We start from the raw sequence: 21,547 nt of genomic DNA, 5'->3' as shown, positions 1-21,547 counted from the left end.
GTTAGACTTCATCAAACCTAGGAGCAGCTATCCATCCAAAGAAAGTGTTAGCAGTCATGGCCTGGGGGAAATATTTGTAAGCAACCTGTGTCCAGATGTACAACATATACAGCAGCTTAGTAATAAACAACCCAGTGAGAAATGAGTTTGAAAGGACTCTTCACACAGAGAATTATATGGTCAGTTCACACACAGCAACATACTCAATATTGTCATTCATCACAGGGATGCCGATTAAGACACTGGTTATCCATATAGAGCCACAGTTCAAGGACAGTGACAACGTGAGGCTGCAGAGCAGCCAGGGTGCCCAGACACTGCTCACAGAAATGCAGCCAGAGCTTCAGTGCTTTGGCAGCTCTGCTGAGACATGGTTTTCAGACAGTAGCCTCTACCAGGTGGAGTGTGCAGATGTGTGAAATTGGAGAACGAGCTATGGGCACATTAGCCATGGGCACAGCCAGCATGTACCGCAATTCTGTTTCCCTCCCTCCATCAAAGCTGCTTCCTCTTTCTACCACAAGACCCAGCAGACAGCCGACTGCGTCTGACTTCTGTCCGGCCTGTCTCAGGGGCTTCCATGAACTGAGTCAGGATGTGGCATCTGCACTGTTAATGCTTAACAAAAGATCTGAGATTCTTTGATGGTTATATGTATCCTTAGGAAAACTCAAGTTTCCATACCAGTTAAGACCCAAACACGTCAGAACAGTGGTTTTCTGTAACAGTAACAAGGTGACCAGAATTAACCACAGAGAAGTATATGAGAACGTTCTGGCAAATAGAAATTTCTTCTGTTGTGATAGAATTATGACACAGTATTTTGTTAAGATTATACTGCTAATATTGTAATGTATATAAATTTTATGTGGGAAATATTATTAAAGATTAAAAACAAGCCAAGCGTGGTGACACAAATTTAATCCAGCACTCAGGGACAATAACACATGGATATTTGTGATTTCTGGGCCATCCTGGTCTACATAATGAGTTCCAGGATATCCAAGATGGCATAGTGGACCCTATCTTAAAACAGCATAAAATAAAATAAAACTTAAAACACAAACAAAGGAGCGATATAGAGAATGGCTATAGGTGTGTGTTTTTTTTCTAAGATTTTTTTTAAATTTTAATGTATATGAGTACACTGTAGCTATCTTTAGACACACCAGAAGAGGACATCAAATCTCATTACAGATGGTTGTGAGCCACTGTGTGGTTGCTGGGAATTGAACTCAGGACCTATGGAAGAGCAGTCAGTGCTCTTAATCACTGAGTCATCTCTCCAGCCTGACTATAGGTTTAAAGGAAACAAAAATTACAGAATAGCAGAGATGTCTGCAAAAGCAAACTAGAGGCTGTTTCTGTGTGACTGGGAAAGAAGAGAGTATAGAGAGAGCTTTGGAAATCCAGAGGAAGTGAGAAAAATCTCAGGAAAGGGTTAGAAGAACAGAAGACAGTGTGCCAAGCTGTGGGGGGGGGGGGCATGTAGAGGACAGTGGGGGCCTTCGGAGAGCAGTGGAGGTAGGGAGAGGATTCAGACGAGATCGTGGAGATTGTGCTTTTAAGAATAAGCTGCAACTGGATGGTGGTGGCAGCTCATGCCATCAGATCCACGTAGCCTAATGATACACCCCAGGGTCCTAGACAAATGGTAACAATCCAAGTCCCAAAGCAGAAGATGGAAAGACATTGTAAAGATTGGAGCAGAAGTTAATGTACTGCAGACTGAAAGAACAAAACATAGACTTAATGAGACAGATAGGCCTTTGATAAATAATCAAGATTGACAGACCCCTGGCCCAATTAACCATGAGAACGAGAGTAGGCACGGAAGTTAGAGCTGATGAAGGGGAGGTTACTACAGAGTCTAACAAAATACAGAGAATCATTGGAGTGCTCGTGAAAACTTGTGTTCCAAAAACAGATCTTGTTTAAGTGGGTAAATTCCTAGTCACATATGACCTACAAGATTAAGAAGGTATAAACAACTTAGGGTAATGGCAGTCAATGAGACTGAAGCTGTAACCAAGTGTTCGACCAGATGGATTCATGGCTAAACTGTACCAAATTAAAGAGGAGCTAACACCGGTGCTGCTCATTGACAGAGAAAGAACACGGCCAAACTTACTCTGCAACGCCAGGGTTTCACTACTGCTGTCATCAGGAAAGGATGATGTTTTCATTTATAAGGACATCGTGTGTGAAAGAGGGTCGTGAGTGTGGAAGAAGAGACCTTAAGGGAAGATCCGTGATGAAAAGAAGAAAAGGGTTAACAGGAGAGAGAAAACATCTGGGAGGGAGGGAGGGACATGAACCCATGGCAACAAAGTGCGATGGCACCAAGTATGGAGAGGCTGTGAGGTGAAATCCATTGCTTTGTAATTTAAAATGAGTGCACTGAGAACAAAACGGGACAGTGGTGCTTTTCATGGTGAATTCTGATTTGGGGAGATCAGACTATTCTGTGTACTTTGTTCTTGTTTAGAATTTTCTTCTTACAACGCTCAGAGAATGCTCACTTAGCTCTAATATTTTTGTAGCCAAGTGTCATGAGAGTGTTAGTTAATAAAATTGTGACTGGTTAATCTCAAATGCTACTTTAAAGACTTCGGAAACTCATAGTAACAAATAGCACTTTTTTGGACAGCCATGAAGAACTTTACTCAGGCCGTCCCTACGGAGCCCTTGACTCCGGCTTCAACAGTGTGGATAGTGGTGACAAGCGGTGGTCGGGGAATGAGGTGAGTGCTCTGTGCATGTGTTAAAACTCCTGACTTAGAAAAGGAAGTTAAATTTACAAGGGAGATCTAATTTATTAGGTGAAATAGAGTAATGTCAAAGAGCCAAAACCCTACATAGTCCTCCATCTGAGAATTCTACACTGTTTGTTTTACTAGCATTTTTGCCAGTATCTTCTTTCAGATTTGTTTCCTCGTCTTATGTATGGATATTCTGGAAAGTGGAATAGGAGTTGAGGAGTTAAAGCTGAAGCTTAGTGGCTGTGGCAACATATCTATAATTCTAGCTCTTAGGAGACTGAGGCAGGAGCGCCGTGATTTGAAGATAGCCTGGCCTATGTAACAAGTTCCAGGACAGCTTGCACTGCATAGCAACTGTCTCAGCCCCATGCAAAGCCCTGACATCTAGAACTTGAGGGCCAGGATGATGTGCAGCGGAGATGGTGATAGAAGGGATGTGCCGGATGCTGGGAAAGTGCAAAGGACTGAACCCTGACTGGTGAGGACAAGGAGCCGGAGCTTTAAGTGTTAGCTCAAAAGTGGATTCCTCTCTAGCAGGCCCTGGCACAGAAGGTGGGACATCTTAGTGAGGCCAGTCACATGCCATAAATTACATGCTTTCTTGTTTTGATAATTCATACTATTAGATTTTCTATCATTTAAAATGACTAATATATATTTTAGCTACTAATTAAATGACTACACTTTTGCTACAGGGTCTGATAACAGACATTTTATAACATTGTATCCTTGAATCCAAGACAAAAGCCTAGTGCTGTAGCACAATGCTGTGAATGCCTTGAATCTCAGTGTCAGGAAGCAGTGGCAGGTGGATCTCTGTGAGTTCTAGGCTAACTAGAACTATATAGTGAGTTCCAGGCCTGCCAAGCTACATAGTGAGACCTGTCAAACATAAGTAAATAAATAAATAGTAAGTTAAAACCAAGTTCGATCAAAACTTACTTGAAATGTGTTGTTAGGTTGTATATATGCATATGTATGTATGTCTTGGTGACTGTCTTCTTAAATATTGCAGTGTGATATGTGTTTGTGTGTGTGTGTGTGTAGATAATTTAAACCTATGTATATATTTACTTACAGTTCTGACTGTCCTACTTTTGTTAATTGTGGTAAAGATTGCCTGTTTAAAGTACACATTTCATTGCATTTACTATATTCATAGAATTATACACTATTCACTGTCAATTTCTAGAAGTTTTTGCTTTTTCTTCTTTTATGTAGATTATAGTTTATATTTCTGTACTGTATGTTATCTAAAATTGGACATGATGGTTTTTAATGTTTCTGCTTTTTAAGCCTACAGACGAATTTTCGGATCTGCCTCTTCGAGTGGCAGAGATTACTAAAGAGCAAAGACTGCGGAGAGAAAGCCAATACCTGGAGAATCGCAGCAGTGTGGTTGTCACGAATGGTGGAGGTACATGATTCTGATGACATTTAAAGCCTTTATAAAACCTTGTATTATAACAGGGTCTCCTATAACCCTGACTTGCCTCAAACCCCTTATGTAGGATAGCTTTGAACTTCCGGTCTTCCTGCTTCCACCTGATCTGTTTGTCTCTTCCCCCCAGCCTGGGGTCCCGCTGTATTCCAGCACACCTGGTTTTGTAGTGCTGAGGATTTAACACAGCTCAGCTCTAACCATAACTTTCTTGTTGGTGTTTAATGGAGTTTGTTTTGGCTTAGGGTTCTGGAGGGATCCAGTTCCTCATGATGAGGAGGGTATTGACAGTAGCCCGGGAAGGCATGGTGACAGAGTAGGAAGTATCTGCTCACCTTACCTTTTTGGAAGTGGTCTTTGTCACACCTGCTCTTTTGTTTGCTTCTCTATAGATTCTTCATTCTTCTGAAGACTTCTGTTTATTTATGACAAAAAAATTTTGCCATCTGATAAAATTCACTTTCTCTTTATTTTCCATTCATAATTAAAATCATTTCTTTTGTAAGGACACTTTATCTGGAGTAGGTGTTTGTTCATCTTGATCATACTAAGTAGCATTGTCTCTTTTTAAGAGTCTCCATTTTAAAGAGGTTTCTTGAGCTCTTTCAGCAATCAACTGTGTCTGCTTGTACTTATTTCTAGCTTTTTCAAATAGTATCTGTTTACCATCAAAGAGTGTGCCAGCACAGGTGTGGTGAGGGTGGGGACAGCTCGTTCTCTCCTTCCACCTTGCAGGTCCCGGGATCAAATTCAGGTATGACATTACGCATGACAGCAAATGTTTTCTCCTGCTTAGTCATTTAGGTTACACTGTTTAAAACTGAGTTTTCACCCCAATATCCAGGCTCACCTCAAACTCCTGAATTCAAGTAACCTCACATCAGCCCCCTGAGCTGCTGGGTCCTTAGGTGCCTACCAGCATGCCCACCTTCCTTCGTATCTTAATGTTTACTTATGTTTTCTGGGGCTTCTGAATCCTAGCTTTTCTTATTTGGACACTTAGAATGTAGTAGTTTTTATAAAATAGAGTTCTGTCTGTTTCCAAGTTCTTCTGAAGTAGGTTTTAGAATTCTACTCTGTATTCTTTTAATTTAAAATTTAAAGCCAAATGTTGGCATTTTGAGGGCGAGTGCTGAGGGAGAAATTACATAGATTTTGTAGAAATGCTTGTTCGTGAGAAGCGCTCTCGAATCTAATGACGTCAGTTACACTTGTTTAGTCCTGTGGGGCTTATATTCTTTACTCCTTTCACTTCCCATTCCATTCCTATTTTAGTAATTGTATTTTAAGTTTTGTTTTCATGTAAGTTATCTGTGCCGCATTTCACTGAAGACTCAGCATCCCTTCCAGCTGTGCCTTTAGTATTGTGCCCACTAACCCTGTGCAGGTGTTGGGTAGCTGAGATGTAGCATCTGGAAGCTGGAGAGCTGAGAGAGAATGGGGGCAGCTTTACCCCAAGCACCCACACCAGTGTCAGCCATAGCGGCACACACCTGCAGACCCAGCACTTGGTACAGAGACGGAGATCCTGGGCACTCCAGGGAGCTCCAGGGCCATGACAGATTTGTTCCAAAACTAAAGCGGGGGATAAGCGAGGCGGCCCCCGGGCAGAGGGGCTCGCGACCAGCTCTGCTGACTTAAGTCTTATCCCGGAGACTCACACGATGGAAGGAGAGGAGAGAAGTTTCTGCAAATTTCCCTCTGACATCTGCACATGTGCCATGGCATACATGCCCCCCATAAGAAATGTGACTTCTATTCCGCTGCATAGCACACATGCTCTTCCAATGTATGTCACGCATATTTGCCCCTGTAAAAAAAATGTAAAAAAACAAAAAGATTGTTAGCTAAAGTGGCTAACAATGAAAACACTGATATCAGCCGCTCACCTCCATGTGGACACACATGCACCTATACCCCCATGCACACTTGCACACGTGCATACACTACAGAAAATTAAAAGATGGAATGTGGCTTTTCTGAACTGAAATATAACTACAAAATCTTCATCAGATTTTGACTGTGCTGATCTGGATAGTATGAAAACCTGATGTTACTTTCTTGAGAAATAATCATATAAACTATTTTAGTTGGAAAAAAATGTTAGATCTTAATAAACTTGTAGCACAAATTTCAATTTAATATTAACTGCAGTTCAGTTCAGTGTTTGGCACAGTGGTGCAGGAGCAAACAGTGGTTGGAGTTCAGTGCATTGAGAAACTGCTTCACTGCAAGGTCTTTCTTAGAGTGCCATTTTAACTAGCTGTTGAACAAGGTTAGCTTTAACTCTGGATAGCCAGAAGCTTACCAGATGCAACAATTATATGGCTATATCTTTAGTTGCCTCCCTTTCCGCTAAAGTATCTCTTTTAGTGGAAGAGAGGTGTTATTTAACAAGTTATAAGATACATTTTCCAGTTAGTATTTGAGAAAAAAAAATTCTTCAGATGAATCCCTTTCACTACAAATTGCTGCAAAATGTCTAGCACACTGACTTCTAGTAAGTAATTTTTTAAATAGGGAAATCTTTGTTCTCTTTTTTGAGCCACAGGAAGGGAAACAGTCAATAAGTTTCTTTTTCCCCAACTTGTTTCTTCTCTCCTGTGTCTTTTTTGTTGTCTTCTACTGTCTTTTGAGTTAGCTTCCTTTTCCTGAAAACCAAATTCATGAAAAGATTCTTTAAAAGCAGCTGTCTTCTCTGTCTCAGACTCAGGCTGCCCTGCTTAAACACTGCAGAGCCATCCAGAGAGAATAAATACCACGGCTCTGTACGTCAGTGGCCCACCCTGAGCTGTTGCATTCGTTAGTGGATTTAGACTGAGGGTTCACAAGAGGCAATTTTTTGAGGGGCCATAGAGTAAATAATAAAGACTTGTTTCATTGAAACATCATTCATCACAGAACAGACATGGGGGAAAAGGGAAATGTCATTTTTAAAACATTTATTTATTTTATAAATATGAGTACAGTATCTCTGTCTTCCGACACACCAGAAGAGAGTATGGATCCATTAGAGATGGCTGTGAGCCACCATGTAGTTGATGGGAATTGAACTCATGAACTCTGGAAGAGCAGTCAGTGCTCTTAACTTCTGAGCCATCTCTCCAACCCCGGGAGATACAATTTAAGCAATTTAAGCTGTTTAATTTTGAATCTCTCTTTCTTCCATGTGCGTGTGTGTGTGTGTGTGTGTGTGTGTGTGTGTGTGTGTGTATACAGTGGAGCATGATCTGGATCAGATTGACTACATTGACGGCTGTACTACAGAAGAAGAAGAAAACGATGTGAAACAACCCAAGAGCCTGGACACGAACAGTCTCAGCTCACAGTTTATGGCATATATTGAACAACGGAGAATCTCGCATGAGGTAGCGGTGTACCCTTTTCCCCTTCCTAGACTAAAGACGTTCGTGTCCCTACTGAGAACAGCTGCTGATGGTAGAGATCCCTGTCATGTCAGTAAGTTATTGGTTTAGGCCCAATTGTTTCATTTTCCCTTCGTGTTTTAGTCCTGGAGCTTTCAAGGTTAATTTGGAAAAGTCAGAAAGTAGTCTCAAAAATGATTGCAGTTTTATTCCTCAGATAAGCAGACCGCTTCCATTCCTATGAAGAGGCAGTGAAAGGAGGTATGAGCATGATCTCAGGCTCTGGAGGAAGTGCACAGGCTAGGATCCTTCTCCTTGCTAGGTAGTTTTGCTTTCTGGCTGGTCTTTTTTGCTTTAGTGTTTTGCTTTTTTATTATAGCTAATTATAAACAGTAATTTAGTAGATAATTAATTAGACCAAAGTTGACTTTTGAGGAAACATTCAACTTACCCATAGAATATTAATAAGTTTAATTATACTGGTGCTTTTATCCTTAGTTAACTGAATATAAATTGTTTGCTATTAAAATTCTTGGTGCCTCTTATAATGAAGCATTGAATTGCCTACAAAACAAGTAAGCATTGTAGAATCTCCACCAGTTCCTCAAGGGTCTTCAGGAGAATAGCATTCTTCAATCTATCTAGTCAGCAGAATAAAATGGCTTCATTCTAATGTGTGCTGTGTTGATGTCTGGACTTTGTCCCAGGCTCTGAGCAGCGGTTGTTTGAGAAACACTAGGGGCTTTTTTTGAAAAACGATGTATTTAACTTTTAGAAATCACAGATCAGTTGCTTCAAGTGGAGGGTGATGTAGAGTAATAGCATTCCTTAAAAGAAGCCTTTGGTTCCTGCCGAAGGCTTTTGAACACAGTGGGTTTTATTGTAGTTCAGAAGATACTTGTCTCTAAATTCAGATAAAATCAAGTCCTGTAGCCAAAAGATAATGATAGACCAGTGATTGACAAAACTGCCTTGTGGTTTAAGCTGTCATTCTCTCTGCTGGAGCCAAGAGTTACTTTCTAATAAAATTTAAATTAACAATACTGCATAATGCTCTTTGGAGAAATCCCTTTTCTTCTCCTGTCCTCTTTTTCTTTAATGACTTTAAAGTGCATTAGGTTGACTGAGTGACTATCTACAGATACTGCTTACTGGTCTACTGAGAAAGGTTGGCATACTCTTTCCCTAAGCCCGCTGTAGAGCTCCTTACAGTGTTTTAAAACTCTAGCTACCTCATATGTGGTAGCCATATGATTCTGTGGAATAAAACTCTTGGTATTTTTGTATTGTATAGCTTTCTAAAAATTGGGTGTTTACAAAAGTATGATGAAGCAATTAGTTTAAATTAACAATCTGTGAAGGAGATACTGATAAAGTAACTCAGCAGGTGCAGTTAGGCCTGGAGTAGATGGTTTCTGAGGTCTCTGTTTGTTTGTTTGAGACAGGGTCTCTCTACAGAGCCCTGCTGTACTGGAACTCACTCTGTAGACCAGACTGGCCTCACTTACAGAGATCTGCCTGCCTCTGCCTCCCTATGCTGGGATCAGACATGTGTACCACCACCTCCCGGTCTCAAAGGTTCTTACTCTGAAAATATCAGTGTGCTTAATCACTAATTTATATAATACAGTGAGAGGAGAACCTTGTAAATAAAATCCATAGTCATAGACTTCACATATTTTTATTTATAAAAGCCTATGTAATACAGCTTACAGTCTCATGTTGGGATTTGTGTGTGTGTGTGTGTGTGTGTGTGTGTGTGTGTGTGTGTGTGTGTGAGTGAAGGTCAGAAACAGTTCTTTGCGGCTGGTTTTTCCATCCAGCTTTTCTAAGGCTCTGGAGATGACACTCCGATGCCGGGCTCGCACAGCAAGCACAGCACACACTGGCCCATCTCACCAGCTCTGATTTTGTTTTCTGAGATGGAGTCTCGCTATGTCCCTCAGGCTGTTCTCAAACTCTTCTTTTGCCCCAGTCTCCTGAGTGTGGGTGTGTAGCCATGCACCATCATAACCTGATAGCCTGCTTTTAAACACAACACTCACAAAAAAAAAAAAAAAGCCTATTAAAATAACTTTTCAATGTACAATTTCCTAAAACTCAAACTACTTGAATATATAAAATTTATTTACTGACTTTTTTTCTTTTGGATCTAGGGTTCACCAGTAAAGCCAGTAGCCTTTAGAGAGTTTCAGAAAGCAGAAGACATGAAAAGATACTCACATCAAAACAGGTTTGAAAAAGCAATTCAACTTAATTCTTTCTTGAAGCTTAGTAATAAGTGAATTGATTTGATTTTGTGCAAATCCAAATATAATGAAGCTATATTATGGCTTGTGTGTGCCTTAGAGGCTATTTAAAACTAGATCAGTCTGCATTTGTTCTAACACCATTTTAAAAACGAGTAAACATTACTTGGCTCTGAATCCAGACCCTTACTTTAGAATTAATTGATTTGAAAGTAGTTAGTAGTAATGCAGTTTTGTGGGGATAAATGTTTATTTAAGCATTTTAAAGATTTTCTGAAGCCCTATATTTATTTATTCCTTCAGCATATACAGTCTTTTCACTGGACTGAGAGCCTTCCTTCTTCTAAATCAGCTCAATGCTGTTTTTATTCTAGAATTCCAAAACTATTCTGGATATAAACTGTATCACAGTAGTTAATTTCTTTTAGTTTTTTTATCTTTGTATGTGAAATACAGATACAGATAATAGGTTTGATATGTCTATTCTTTTTGTCTGTTTACTTATGTGTTTTCCAAGTCATGGTTCCTCTATGCAGCCCTGGCTGTCCTAGAGCTCACTCTGTAGACCAGGCTGGCCTTGAACTCAGATCTGTCTGTCCTTAAATGACAGGAAATTTACTCTGCAGCATCTGTCATTCATCCTTAGGTCTCTATACCCATAGCATGCTAATGCTGTCTCAGGAGGAATAAAGAAAATGGAGTTGTATCGCCACAGCTGGTGTTGCAGCTCTGAGGGGAAAGGCATCCTGGCAGTCAGAAGCCAAGGGGTACCAAAGTCACACCACCCAGCAAACCTCACACAGACATTTATTAGCAAAGACATAGGAGAGACGGGGAAAAACTGGGCAAGAGGCAGACTTTATTTAGGGTTTCTTGGCAGCAGAGCAGGTCTGGCCATTCTCCTGCCCTGAGGACTGGAAAAGGTCATTGTGGCCATTGGAGAAGTCTGAGAGGCAAGGCCCCAGACTGAATCATCATAATAAAGTTTCTGAAGTATAAAGTAGACCAGTGTTTCTCCACAAAATTCAGCACCACTCCTTAGGGGCTACTATTGAAAATGTATTTATTCCTTATGGGTATCAATTTCCAAAACCACTATAGGTGATACTAAGGCTGAACTGCCTCTAATGTGAGAGACAGGCCTAAAAATTCCCTTCATGAAATGTGAGTGATGCTGTTGTTGAGAGACATCCGAAGGGAAAAAAAGGTCATGATCAAGAAGGGGGAAAGCACACCAGGAGGAACAGAGCCGAGGTGGCCCATGCATGATGTCTACACTGGCTCTCACACACACTCTCCTTCCCCCTTGGTCTCCATCTTTAACTTCGCACAGCTTAGTTGTTGACATTGCAGGAGTCAGTGTGTGTGGTGCTCCACTTCTAGCCCCAGAGCACTTCCTTTCTCTGCTTTTCTGTTGAGAGAGTAAGAAGAGCTCCAGCTGCTCACTAGGAAACGTGGGTTCTAGCTCAGGCTCAGGCGCATGGAGCTCCGATTCAGACACAAAGGGCTGGTTTTCTACAGTTGTGAAACAGTTCAGTGTTCAGTACAGTGCCTGGAGTCAGTCCCTCTCTGTTCTCAGACTGCATGAGAACAAAACCAAACAAGGCTCAAACCTAACTACCTCTGCCACCTTTGGGTAGTAGTGCTGTATTTGTTTTTGTTAGGCACTGCATAGAGCCTCCCTCTTCCTGTAGAACAGAAATCAATAGGATCCTTACTTTGTTACTTAAGGGGCTTTACAAGTACAGTGCCCAGGTTCACCACAGCCAGGTTCCCATTGAGTAAAATGGCTGTATCTGTCAGAGGATCTCAGTTTAGTCTCTGCTTTGGTCATGCTAGGCACATGGGTCATGGCTATGCATGTTGTAAGGACTGGGATGTTGGAGAAAGGCTCTCAACCAGCTGTCCTCAGCAGTGCTGCCGTGCACTTGTTAGCTAGCCATCAGTGACCTCTCACATGACATGTGACGTGGGGACATCAGGTAGGCCTGGGATTTAATCTAACTTCTCTGGCTTAGATTTACAAAATGCATTTCCTCTTTCAATGTAGACTTAACAGTTTGCCTGATTGACAGAAACTTCTGTTAAAAATGAAAAGTTTACTTATTTTACTTGTCCCTTCTTACCTTGTCACTGAGTTCTTATTCTTTTTTGGGGGGCCAGGGTTCCGGTTGAGCCATCAATGCCACCAAGTCACAATCAGGTAAGGTTGTTTTTTATTTTTGGGGTTTTGGGTTTTTTTGTTTGGTTGGTTTGGTTTGGTTTTGGGGTTTGTTTTTGTTTTTTAGATTTTTTTGGGGGGGAAGGATTGCAGGGATTGGAGACAGTTTCTTTGTGTTGCCCTGACTGTCCTGGAACCAGCCTTCTGCCTCCCAAGTGTTGGGATTAAAGATTTGCACCACCACTACCCAGCTTAGGTATTAGATTTACCTTTGTTGTTTTTATTTTGATTTTTGTGAAGCTAAGATGGCTTTTTTTTTCATTCTTTTTGAATGTGTGCCTATGCATGCACACCCCACAGCATGCACGTTAAAGGTAGGAGGACAACTTTGAGGATTTGGTTCTCTACTTCCACTGTGTGGGTTCCTGGGCTTGAACTCAGGTATTAGGTTTTGGTGATAAGCACCCTTACTGGCTGAGCTTTCTTGTCAACCAGGTTTTCTTTTATAGTACTTAAACTGGCATTAATTGTCAGATATCTATAAATCTTACAATTTGTTTTCTCAGTTCCTAAAGCGTGTGTACATGAAGAACAGTGTGAAGGGGAAAGGTTAGCAATAAACATATATTTTAAAATGTTAACACTGCAAAGTAGACCTTGAGGTAGCAGTGTTATTTATGTTGATGAAGGTTGTTGACATGATGTCCCTTGTCCTCCCCTTACATGTTGTTGATGTGAATTACTGATGTGATGCCCCTTGTCCCCTTTACATGTCTAAAATGAGTCCTTTCTTGCAGCTTTCACATTCAGACTTGGAGCTTCATCAGCAGTCTGTTGAGTGCACTCGGAGAGAGGCACAGCTTGCAGCCCTGCAGTATGAGGAGGAGAAAATTAGGACCAAGCAGATTCAGAGAGATGCTGTCCTAGACTTTGTCAAAGTAAATCCTTTACCATCGTTGATGGATACTCTTGAAGTTAGGAGAAGAAATGTTTATTCATTTTGCCAAGACTGTCAGTTTTATTGCCTTAATTAAAGGGAGTTTAGATTGAAGATGGTGAAAGCCAGGAGAAAACCATATGAAGAAAGATCCTACTGAAAAACTCATCTGTGCATGATAGGCAGTCTGGGAAGAAGCAAGAGGAGAAAATGGAGTAGAAAGGAGTCACAGTAATTAGACTTAGACAAAAAGGAAGGCACAGCCTCTAAGTTTAGTTGGAAATGTTGCCAAGGAGAGTCAGAAGCATCTGAGTTTGTGTCTACATGTGTCACTGTGTGCTGTACCGAGCTGTTCTGTGTTCCCCTCCCCCTCCATGTGTATGATACTAAACATATCCATTATTAATTAATATTACCATGGCAGGTGCTATGACTTTTGTAATCTAAGTATATGGTAAATTCCTAAGTTGATGGGTACTGAGCAGTGAATAAATCATGAAGAAAAATGTAAAAACAAAGAAAGAAAGTAAAAGAAATAAATAGATGGACCCAAAGCAAGGTTTTAATGAGAGTTCAGTTTAGGTCTGTGAAAGCAAAGAGAAGCCAGAGTCAAAAGCCAGGTGTAGATCTCAGCTACACTTCATACCACTGAATGTTCCACATCCTGCATTCCCAGTTTTCTCTGCTTGTGGTATTGTTTCTTGTACAGAATGAGAAAGATCACATGAGATCATGTGTGTAAGGAGACAGTCCTGGAGGGTGTGTAGCTGGGGTGGGGAAGTGGACAGTGCTCTCCTAACAGGCGTAAGCCCAGCATTCCACCCTAGCACTGCTTAAACCAAGTGTGGAGCTGAACATCACAATCTTAGCCGGGCACATGGAGGCAGGAGTCAGAAGTTCAAGGTCATCCTTGACTGCCTAACAAGTTTGAGACCAGTCTGTGCTACATGAGACACGGTCTCAAAAAAGAAAAAGAAAAGCCAAGCGTGCCTCTGATCCCGGCACTTGGGAGTCCCTCTACCCCCAACGAAAGAAAAAAAAAAAATTCAAAGCACTAGTTGTGTACAAATGTTTATTTGTCAGAATAACAGAATTAATAAGTTGGGAAAATAGCTTGTTATTAAGAAATTGTAGCCAGGTAGTGGTGCATGCCTTTAATACCAGAGCTCAGGAGGCAGAGGCAGACAGATCTTCTGAGTTTAAAGCCACCATGGTCTACAGAGCGAGTTCCAGGACAGTCAGGACTACACAGAGAAACCCTGTCTTCAAAAACCAAAGAAAAGAAAGAAAAAAGAAATTACAAATTTGCTTTTGAATATATTGAATGTAATGTGGCAGTGATCAGAGTTGAGTTTCTATGAACAGCTGAAAAATACTTGAGATCTGTCTGACAGAAAGCTAACTTACTAGCCATTTGAGTGAATGAGTTCCTGAGAGAGTAGTGACATGATATTTCTGAATGTATATTCAGGTTTTTAATGTTTTCTATCAATACTTACAGAAGAATGATAACATAGTTTATTGTGATTCTTCATTTAAGCTAAAATGTTAAAGGCAAGAGCATAATCTTCTTAACTAGTAAATATATATAAAAAATAAACTGATGTGATCCATGTATTTAAATGGAATGTATAAGTTCCAGCATTGAGATTCTAACTAGCTTCCTCTTTCTGGGGCTATAGCAAAAAGCATCTCAAAGTCCACAGAAACAGCAGCCCCCTGGAAATGGTGAGGTAAGTCCATACAACTACTTTTTCTTGGAATTTGTTATTTTGCAATGGAAATAAAATGTCTACAGTGTGGTTCTCATGTTTTTAGTGATCAAACGTTTAAATAATGAAAGAGTGATTTTTGGCTGGTGTAGTGGACATAGGCCCATTATCCCATCATCTGGAAGGCAAGAGGCTAAAGAGTTCAAGGCCAGTCTAAGCTACATAGTGAATTCTGGGCTAGCCTGAGCTATATAGAAAAACCCCTTCTCAAACCAACCTGCTCCCTCAAATTACCCCTCCTACTCTATTAAATTCTTTATATGAAGGAAAATAAGGTGCAGGATAATAAGGAGGTTATTAGGATGTATAGGGTAAGGTTGTGTATACAACCATCTAGACATTATTCCATCTGCAGCTTGGATCATCCTTTGATGGTGGATGGTTTTGGTGCTAAACCAGAGAGACTGTAGCATTTCAGCATCAGTCTGATTTCCTTGTTTTAACTCACGTATGTCAGTTATAGATCAGTGTCAGATATATAAAATTAATTGCTTAAACTGTGTAAATTTTATGTGCCTATTTTAGTCAGTTCAAATGAAAGTTACTAAATGAATGTTATTTTAGTGTAGTTAACTTTCATATTGACCAGCTTCCCTTATTTTTACCTCCTGTAGTTTTAATTTATGACTACTGTTTTGACTTTTTAAGTACATTGTTTGAACACTTAATGTGAGTGGAGTAAGATGGATCATTGAGTCCCTGGCTTTTTCTGCCAAGCCTGATGACCAATTTGAGTTTAGTTCTTCAGACTCCACTTGGTGGAAGATGACTGTCACAGGTCTTCCTCTGTGCTGTGGCACTTGCATTCGGGGACACACTCACTGAATGAGCGGATGGATGGATGGATGGATGGATGGATGGATGGATGGATGGATGGATGGATGGATGAAAAGCCTGGTGTGGCACTCTTGTAGCACATTGTTTCTGTAGCACAGGTTCTTAGTCCCTGTGTGTGTTGCTTGTGTGTAAGTACTGTGTATGAGGGCGTGAAACCTGAAGCATTCCGCCTGAGTTCTTACTGTCTTTCTTCACAATGGTACTATGCAAATTTAACAACCAAAGCTTGATGCACTTAATGCATTTTCTTAACTCCAACTTTTTTTAAAGATATTTCATGTTTGAGCCCAACAAAGACTCAAGTACACTATATAAGGTGATGACCTTGAATTCCTGCCTCTCCTGCCCCCAGTTCCCAAGTGCTGTGTGCCAACAGACCAACTAACATTTCCTCACTTGTCTGAGAAAGGCAATGAAAAGATGCCTAGACCAGAATCCATTGCTCACGGGTTTACTTTTGTCATTGGTTTACAAAATGGCCACAGAGTGTTTGTGGTGCAGCTGCACCTCTCAGCGCTCTCCTGCGAGCCTTTGCTTCAGAAGGTGTCTAGGAGGAAGTCACCCGTCTGACTCTGATGACTCTTGGGATGTGTGCCTCATGCTTTCCTGTGTGTGTCCTTGTGGAATGCATCACTTTGTGTACACCATTTGTTTTTGACATTGCTTATTTTCTTCACCTTCCCAGTGTCCCTTCCCATCCAGAAGGTCTCAGCACACTGATGACAGTGCCTTGTTAGTGGTAAGAGAACGAAAAATGGAGTTTACGTGGTTTAGAGTAACTTGTGAATTGATGTAAATACCATAAAACATGATGGGTACCATAGCTAAATTCTCTATAAATAACCAGAACTGCTCTCTCCATTAACTTTACAGTATAGCCAGGCTTCTAGAGTTTGACTCACACATCTGTCTAATGCTTCCCAAGGGAAACCATTTGCACTGAGAACCCTACTGGCTTTATATATGATGAGATGTATGTGATAATTAGTTTTTTTTAATGTCTTTTCTAATTTTGAGGCCACATAGTTAATCATTATTTTGGCTCATGAGTCATTCCTATGTGTTAAGTTGAGTTCTACACTCCATGACACTAACTATATATGACAACCTATTTTATGGTATATGTGGTTTCTGTTGTTTTCATTTTTACAGAATGTCTTCCCACCCCTTGCAAATACAAGCTGCATCGTCACACAGGCATGATGGCTTGTCACACACGCATACGTGCACTCATTGCAGAAGTAGTGACAAAGACTTCACTTTCAAAAGTGAAGTTCAAATACTCAGAGTTGAAGTCCTTCCGTGCTCACCTTTAACTCAGAAGAACATTACCTGCAGTGCGGTCTCCTGCAGTTGTGAACACATCATCCACCCAAAGTAGATGAACCATGAAGGCTTTATTTAAAGTCTTTTAAAATCAGTCTTGGAGGAGAATTTAAGCATTTATAAAGTTGCTTTCCCCATCATGTTTTGTGCTACTTGTTTATAGTTTTTTGTTTTGTTTTGATTCTCAAAGGTTTTGTGTGTGGTGACTTCTGTCAGAAGTCTAGACGCTGCCAATATGTGTGCTGTGAGAGTGTATGATGTGTGTTCTACGGCCTTCGTCTCCGTTAAGATGGACAAAGTATATATTAACCGGGCAGTCTTAAAAGTGACCATGAGGTCCAGCCTCTGGAGTCTTAGCAGAATTTCACTGCCATAAGGAGTGAAACTTAGTTTATGTGGTTTCTGATGCTGGTCAGTTATCTTGCTCAGTTCTGACAGCAGTATTAAAAATTAAGATTAAGCCTACTGGTAACAATTTAGTGAAATCGAGGCAGAGAAATGTTTCACCCAGGTGTGACTTGACAAAGGCCTTGGTCTGGGTTTGAATCTAATCCAAGGCCTGTAGTAAATACCCATGCTGGATTGCCTTCTATGCTAAAACTGAAGACATAATAGGAAACCAAAGATGAGATTTAATAACACATACAGGAGGTGATAGAAGTTTGAGTGTCCAGATGTTTTAGTCAAAGAAAAAGTAGAATTTGGAAAAACAACAATAGCAAATACCCTTAGCATGAAATCTGAAGTTGCCTTCAGCTGTTGTCAAAACACAAAATCTTTGCATTTTAGCTGTTGGTATTCAGGCCTGATTTCCTGAATTAGATTCCTTGAAAATAAAATCTTTTTGGGTGTTGTACTCCTGTATTCCAGCACTTAGGAGGCCGAGCATGAGCAAGAGGTTTGCCTCAAGTTCAAGGCCATCCTGTACAGCAAACCTAGTTCAAGGCAAGCTTAGACTATGTAGCAAGGCCCCCAAACACCCAAGTAAATAACAAAAGCAAAATTCACATTTCTTTGTATGATAAGGAATGCTCTGCCAACCTCGTACAAACTCTGGGCGGTGGAGTTAGGAGTTCAAGGTTACCCTCTGTCTCAGGAGTGGGGGAGTAGAGGAAGAAAATTACATTTTAAAAGCCAGGTTTTAAATCTTGTCTCTGATCTCAGAAATGTTCTTCAAAGGGTTTATTTCATACTGCTCTTAAAATCTAAATTTGTAAAGTAAATCCTGAGAGAAGCCTTTGTGTGCTCTGGTATCTTCATCTCCATCCTTATCTCTAGGTTCACTTTTCTTCCTTTTTTCTTTTTCTTTTTCTTTTTTTTTTTTTTCTTTGGCTTTTCAAATATGAAATTTTCTGTCCTCTGCTCTTTGTAAATGCTATTCCCTGCATGGACTACTACATTCCTTGATTGATTTGTACTCATTCATCAAGGATCTGCTTAAGTATCACATCTAGCACTGGCTGCCCTTGCAGAAGACTTGGATTCATACCCGGCACCCACGTGATAGCTCAACTATGTGTGGCACTACTGCCAGAGCAGTGGATGCCTTCCCCGGCCCCTCCAGCAGGCAGCAGGGACATACATGGTCCATATGGTAGATACACATACATTGAGGCAAAAAGCTCATAAATCATTATATATAGAGAGTGTGGGGGGAGACACTGTGATCATAAAGAGATGTCTTAAAGAGTAAAATACTTACTTGTCTTGCATGATTAAAGACCTGTCTTGGATCCCAGCACACTTTAAAAAGTCAGGTATGGTGGCACACACTTGTAATTCTAGTACTGGGGGTTACTGGCTAACTAGCCTGGCCCACTTGACAAACTCAAGTGAGTAAAGCACCTGCTGTGCAAGAGTGAGGACCTGAGTCTGAATCCCTAGAACCTACGTGATGCCGGAAACAGTGCATCTGTGGTCCCTGTGGTCCCTGTGGTCCTGCAGTGAGGGTGCTGCCGACAAGCTCCCTCCAACCCAACTGTGCAGCACTTGAGGACAGAGACCCTCTCTCAGACAAGGCGGACCGTGAGGACCACACCTAAGGCTGGTCCATCTTGGTGCTAGTGCACTCACCCCTACTTACACAAATATTCACATACATACACATCATACACATGAAGGGTTGGCTTTTTTAAAGATAAGTGAACCAAATAAAAGTAAAATCACTCTCTTTGAAATTCTAGTCATTTGGAATTTCACTGATGCAGAGATGAAATGCTTGGTCATCTTCACAGTGTAAAGCTGAATCCTCACGACTGACCTCTCCCAATATAACTTGGGTTAACATTGAAAAATATTTTGGTTTATGCCAGCCCTGCTTGGTTAAAAATGAATGCTCTGACTATATTTCCCTTTTCACAGGACAATAAAAGACAAATACGTTTCAAAGCTATTTTGCTGAAGTCATGGATGTCTTAAGTTTTATTTCCATCTGAAACAATTTTATTAAGAAATACCTCCTTGTATTACAAGATGTCTGTGTTTTGGAGGAAATGTGAGTTCTGAAACATCCACTTGTCTTTTATTTTCTGTGACTTATTAGCAGCTCTAGAGCTAGAATAATGCCCCTACATTCTAAATGAATGTGGTATGAGGCCTTAAGAGTATTCTCAGTTATATAGGTGGGAAAGTTGTGTAAATGATTGTATGGTGATGATGGTGATGAGGATGATGAGGATGTGATGAGGAGGAGGATGATGATGACGATGATGATGACAATGTGCCCATCTTAATAAACATGATATTTGTTGATGACCTTCCTTCTGCCAGTTTTACTGCTTAACTCTGCCTGTCTACCATTTGCTAATTCAAATGCTGCCTTTTGTTTCTTCTCTTCTTTGTTTGAAATTTAGTCCCTGCCAGGGTTGGATGGAGTGAGCTGCGTGGCTACCCGGCCTCATTCTTCTGCCTTCACACCTCTTAAGGTATCTCTTGTTGCATTAATGAATCCGAAAATTCTGGGAGGAGGTTGGGGTATAGGAGTCTTTAGTTTGTTTGCAATAGCTTGGTATAGCAGCAAGCAAGGCGGGCTCGGGGGGCATGAAACACACCTAAAGTATGGATGTGTTTGTTAGCACTAGTGTCACCACCATTCCAACAGTCAGTCCTCCATGCACAGTGAATGTAGCAAAGGGAACTTACACCTGTCTGAGTTTAGGACATGAGAGCAGGCTCCTGTGTTTCTGTGGCACACTTGCCTTCTAGGCTAGATGGTCTGGTAGCTGGAATGCCTCCTTCTCCTGCAATCAAGAGGAGGAGCAGCCATGACAGGCCCCGCCCACAACATGGAGATCATCATGTTCCATCCTGTGCACATTCTTCCACAGACCCAGTCCTGTCTCTTTGCACCATGGCAGCCTAGACTTGAATGCTGAGGACATCCAGGGAAACGCTCTGGTTCCATAGCTGTGTTCCTCAGTGTAGCACTTGTATGAGTTCTCAGTGGCCTTTAGAGCTGTCTGTGAGCTGATGGCCATGTTTAATATGGGCTCTTTGGCATCAGGAATAGTCATGTGGGACTAGTTTCCTTACAGGAAAAACAGGCTAGAACTTGGATTAGTGCACGTCTTTAATCCCAGCACTCAGGAGGCAGAGGCAGGAGGATCTCTGTGAGTTTGAGGACAGCCGGGGCTACACAAAAACCCTGTCTCAAAAACTAAAAGAAGGAAGAAGAAGGTTTCTCTTCCAGTATATATGTCTCAGTAATTGTTTTTGTCTTAGAATGATCCTTTTTCACAGTGTTTGGAGAGGTTAGGTATATCTTTAACAAATGTATTACATAACTAAGCAGAAAAAAATCTGTCTTTTTAAGAAAAAGTACAAAATCAGTCAATTTCACTAAACTTTCATTTCTAGACTTAGTTTTAAGTCAAGTTACATGGCTTTCTTAGATCCCCTATGTTACCAAGACATGGAACTGTCCTTTCTTGAGTTGTAACTGCTGATATGCCTGTTTCTCCACAGATCGATGACAGAAGTGATGTCACCTCAAGCTTTCCGATGACAGAGACAGGTAATGGGAACACAATTAATGTGATGGTGGGTTTTGTTCTGTTTTGTTTTTGATGGGTAGGAGAGAGAAAAACAGTCTTTTTATATAGCCCAGGCTAGCCAGATTATATAGCCCAGGCTAGCCAGAACTAATGGTTCTTCTGACTCATTCTCCCAAATTCTGGGGTTACAACAGGTGTCTGTCACCAGGCTCAGCAGTTGTTCTTTACTAGGATTAGTTTCTGGGGGGGGGGGGGTGAGAGAGAGACAGAGAAAGAGATATTAAAGTCTCAAAGTCTCCTGTGCCCAGGCTGACCTGTGACTAGTAATGAAGATAAATATTCTGAAGCTCCGATTCTGGCTCCAGCTGCAGAGCATTGGCTGTCCTGCCATGCCTGGTTTCCATAGCGCTGGGGAGCAAGCTGACCAAACCCAGGACTTCTCCAGTGCTAGCCAAGCACGCCACCAACTGAGCTACAGCCCCAGCCCCTCTTTAGCAGAATTTCTTTTTTTACTAGTTGGTCATTTGATAAGAAAAAAAATGAATAAGAATTAGCAAGGATATAGTTTGCAAGAGACTAGGTTCAGTGTATTAACGTTCAGGGTGCATTTGTTGTTACACTAAAAAATAACAATTTTAAAACTAAACAAGAGCTTTACTTTCATACATGAGCTTTTCATTAATGCGTAGAATCTTCATCATCTAC

At 41.0% G+C, this 21,547-nt stretch overlaps 1 protein-coding gene across 5 annotated transcripts in view; it reads left to right on the top strand.

Moving 5' to 3' along the window:
• Positions 1-21,547, top strand: part of LRCH3 (leucine rich repeats and calponin homology domain containing 3) — a gene marked incomplete at both ends in the record, with an annotated part of 95,646 nt that overhangs the window by 56,180 nt on the left and 17,919 nt on the right. For 3 of the 5 annotated variants that reach the window (XM_080918737.1, XM_080918735.1, XM_080918739.1), the window contains 10 exons: positions 2,651-2,744; positions 4,059-4,179; positions 7,423-7,571; positions 9,725-9,801; positions 11,981-12,020; positions 12,776-12,916; positions 14,598-14,648; positions 16,210-16,263; positions 19,703-19,774; positions 20,814-20,862. In XM_080918737.1, coding sequence (XP_080774863.1) covers positions 2,651-2,744; positions 4,059-4,179; positions 7,423-7,571; positions 9,725-9,801; positions 11,981-12,020; positions 12,776-12,916; positions 14,598-14,648; positions 16,210-16,263; positions 19,703-19,774; positions 20,814-20,862 — 848 coding nt within the window. The remainder of the gene's footprint in view (positions 1-2,650; positions 2,745-4,058; positions 4,180-7,422; positions 7,572-9,724; positions 9,802-11,980; positions 12,021-12,775; positions 12,917-14,597; positions 14,649-16,209; positions 16,264-19,702; positions 19,775-20,813; positions 20,863-21,547) is intronic. The other 2 variants (XM_080918738.1, XM_080918736.1) reach the window with 1 other exon arrangement.

Source organism: Micromys minutus (genome assembly GCF_963924665.1).
Source record: "Micromys minutus genome assembly, chromosome: 7".
Classification (NCBI taxonomy): Eukaryota; Metazoa; Chordata; class Mammalia; order Rodentia; family Muridae; genus Micromys; species Micromys minutus.
Note: the sequence above shows the minus strand (reverse complement) of the source record. Positions and strands in the feature narration are given on the sequence as shown.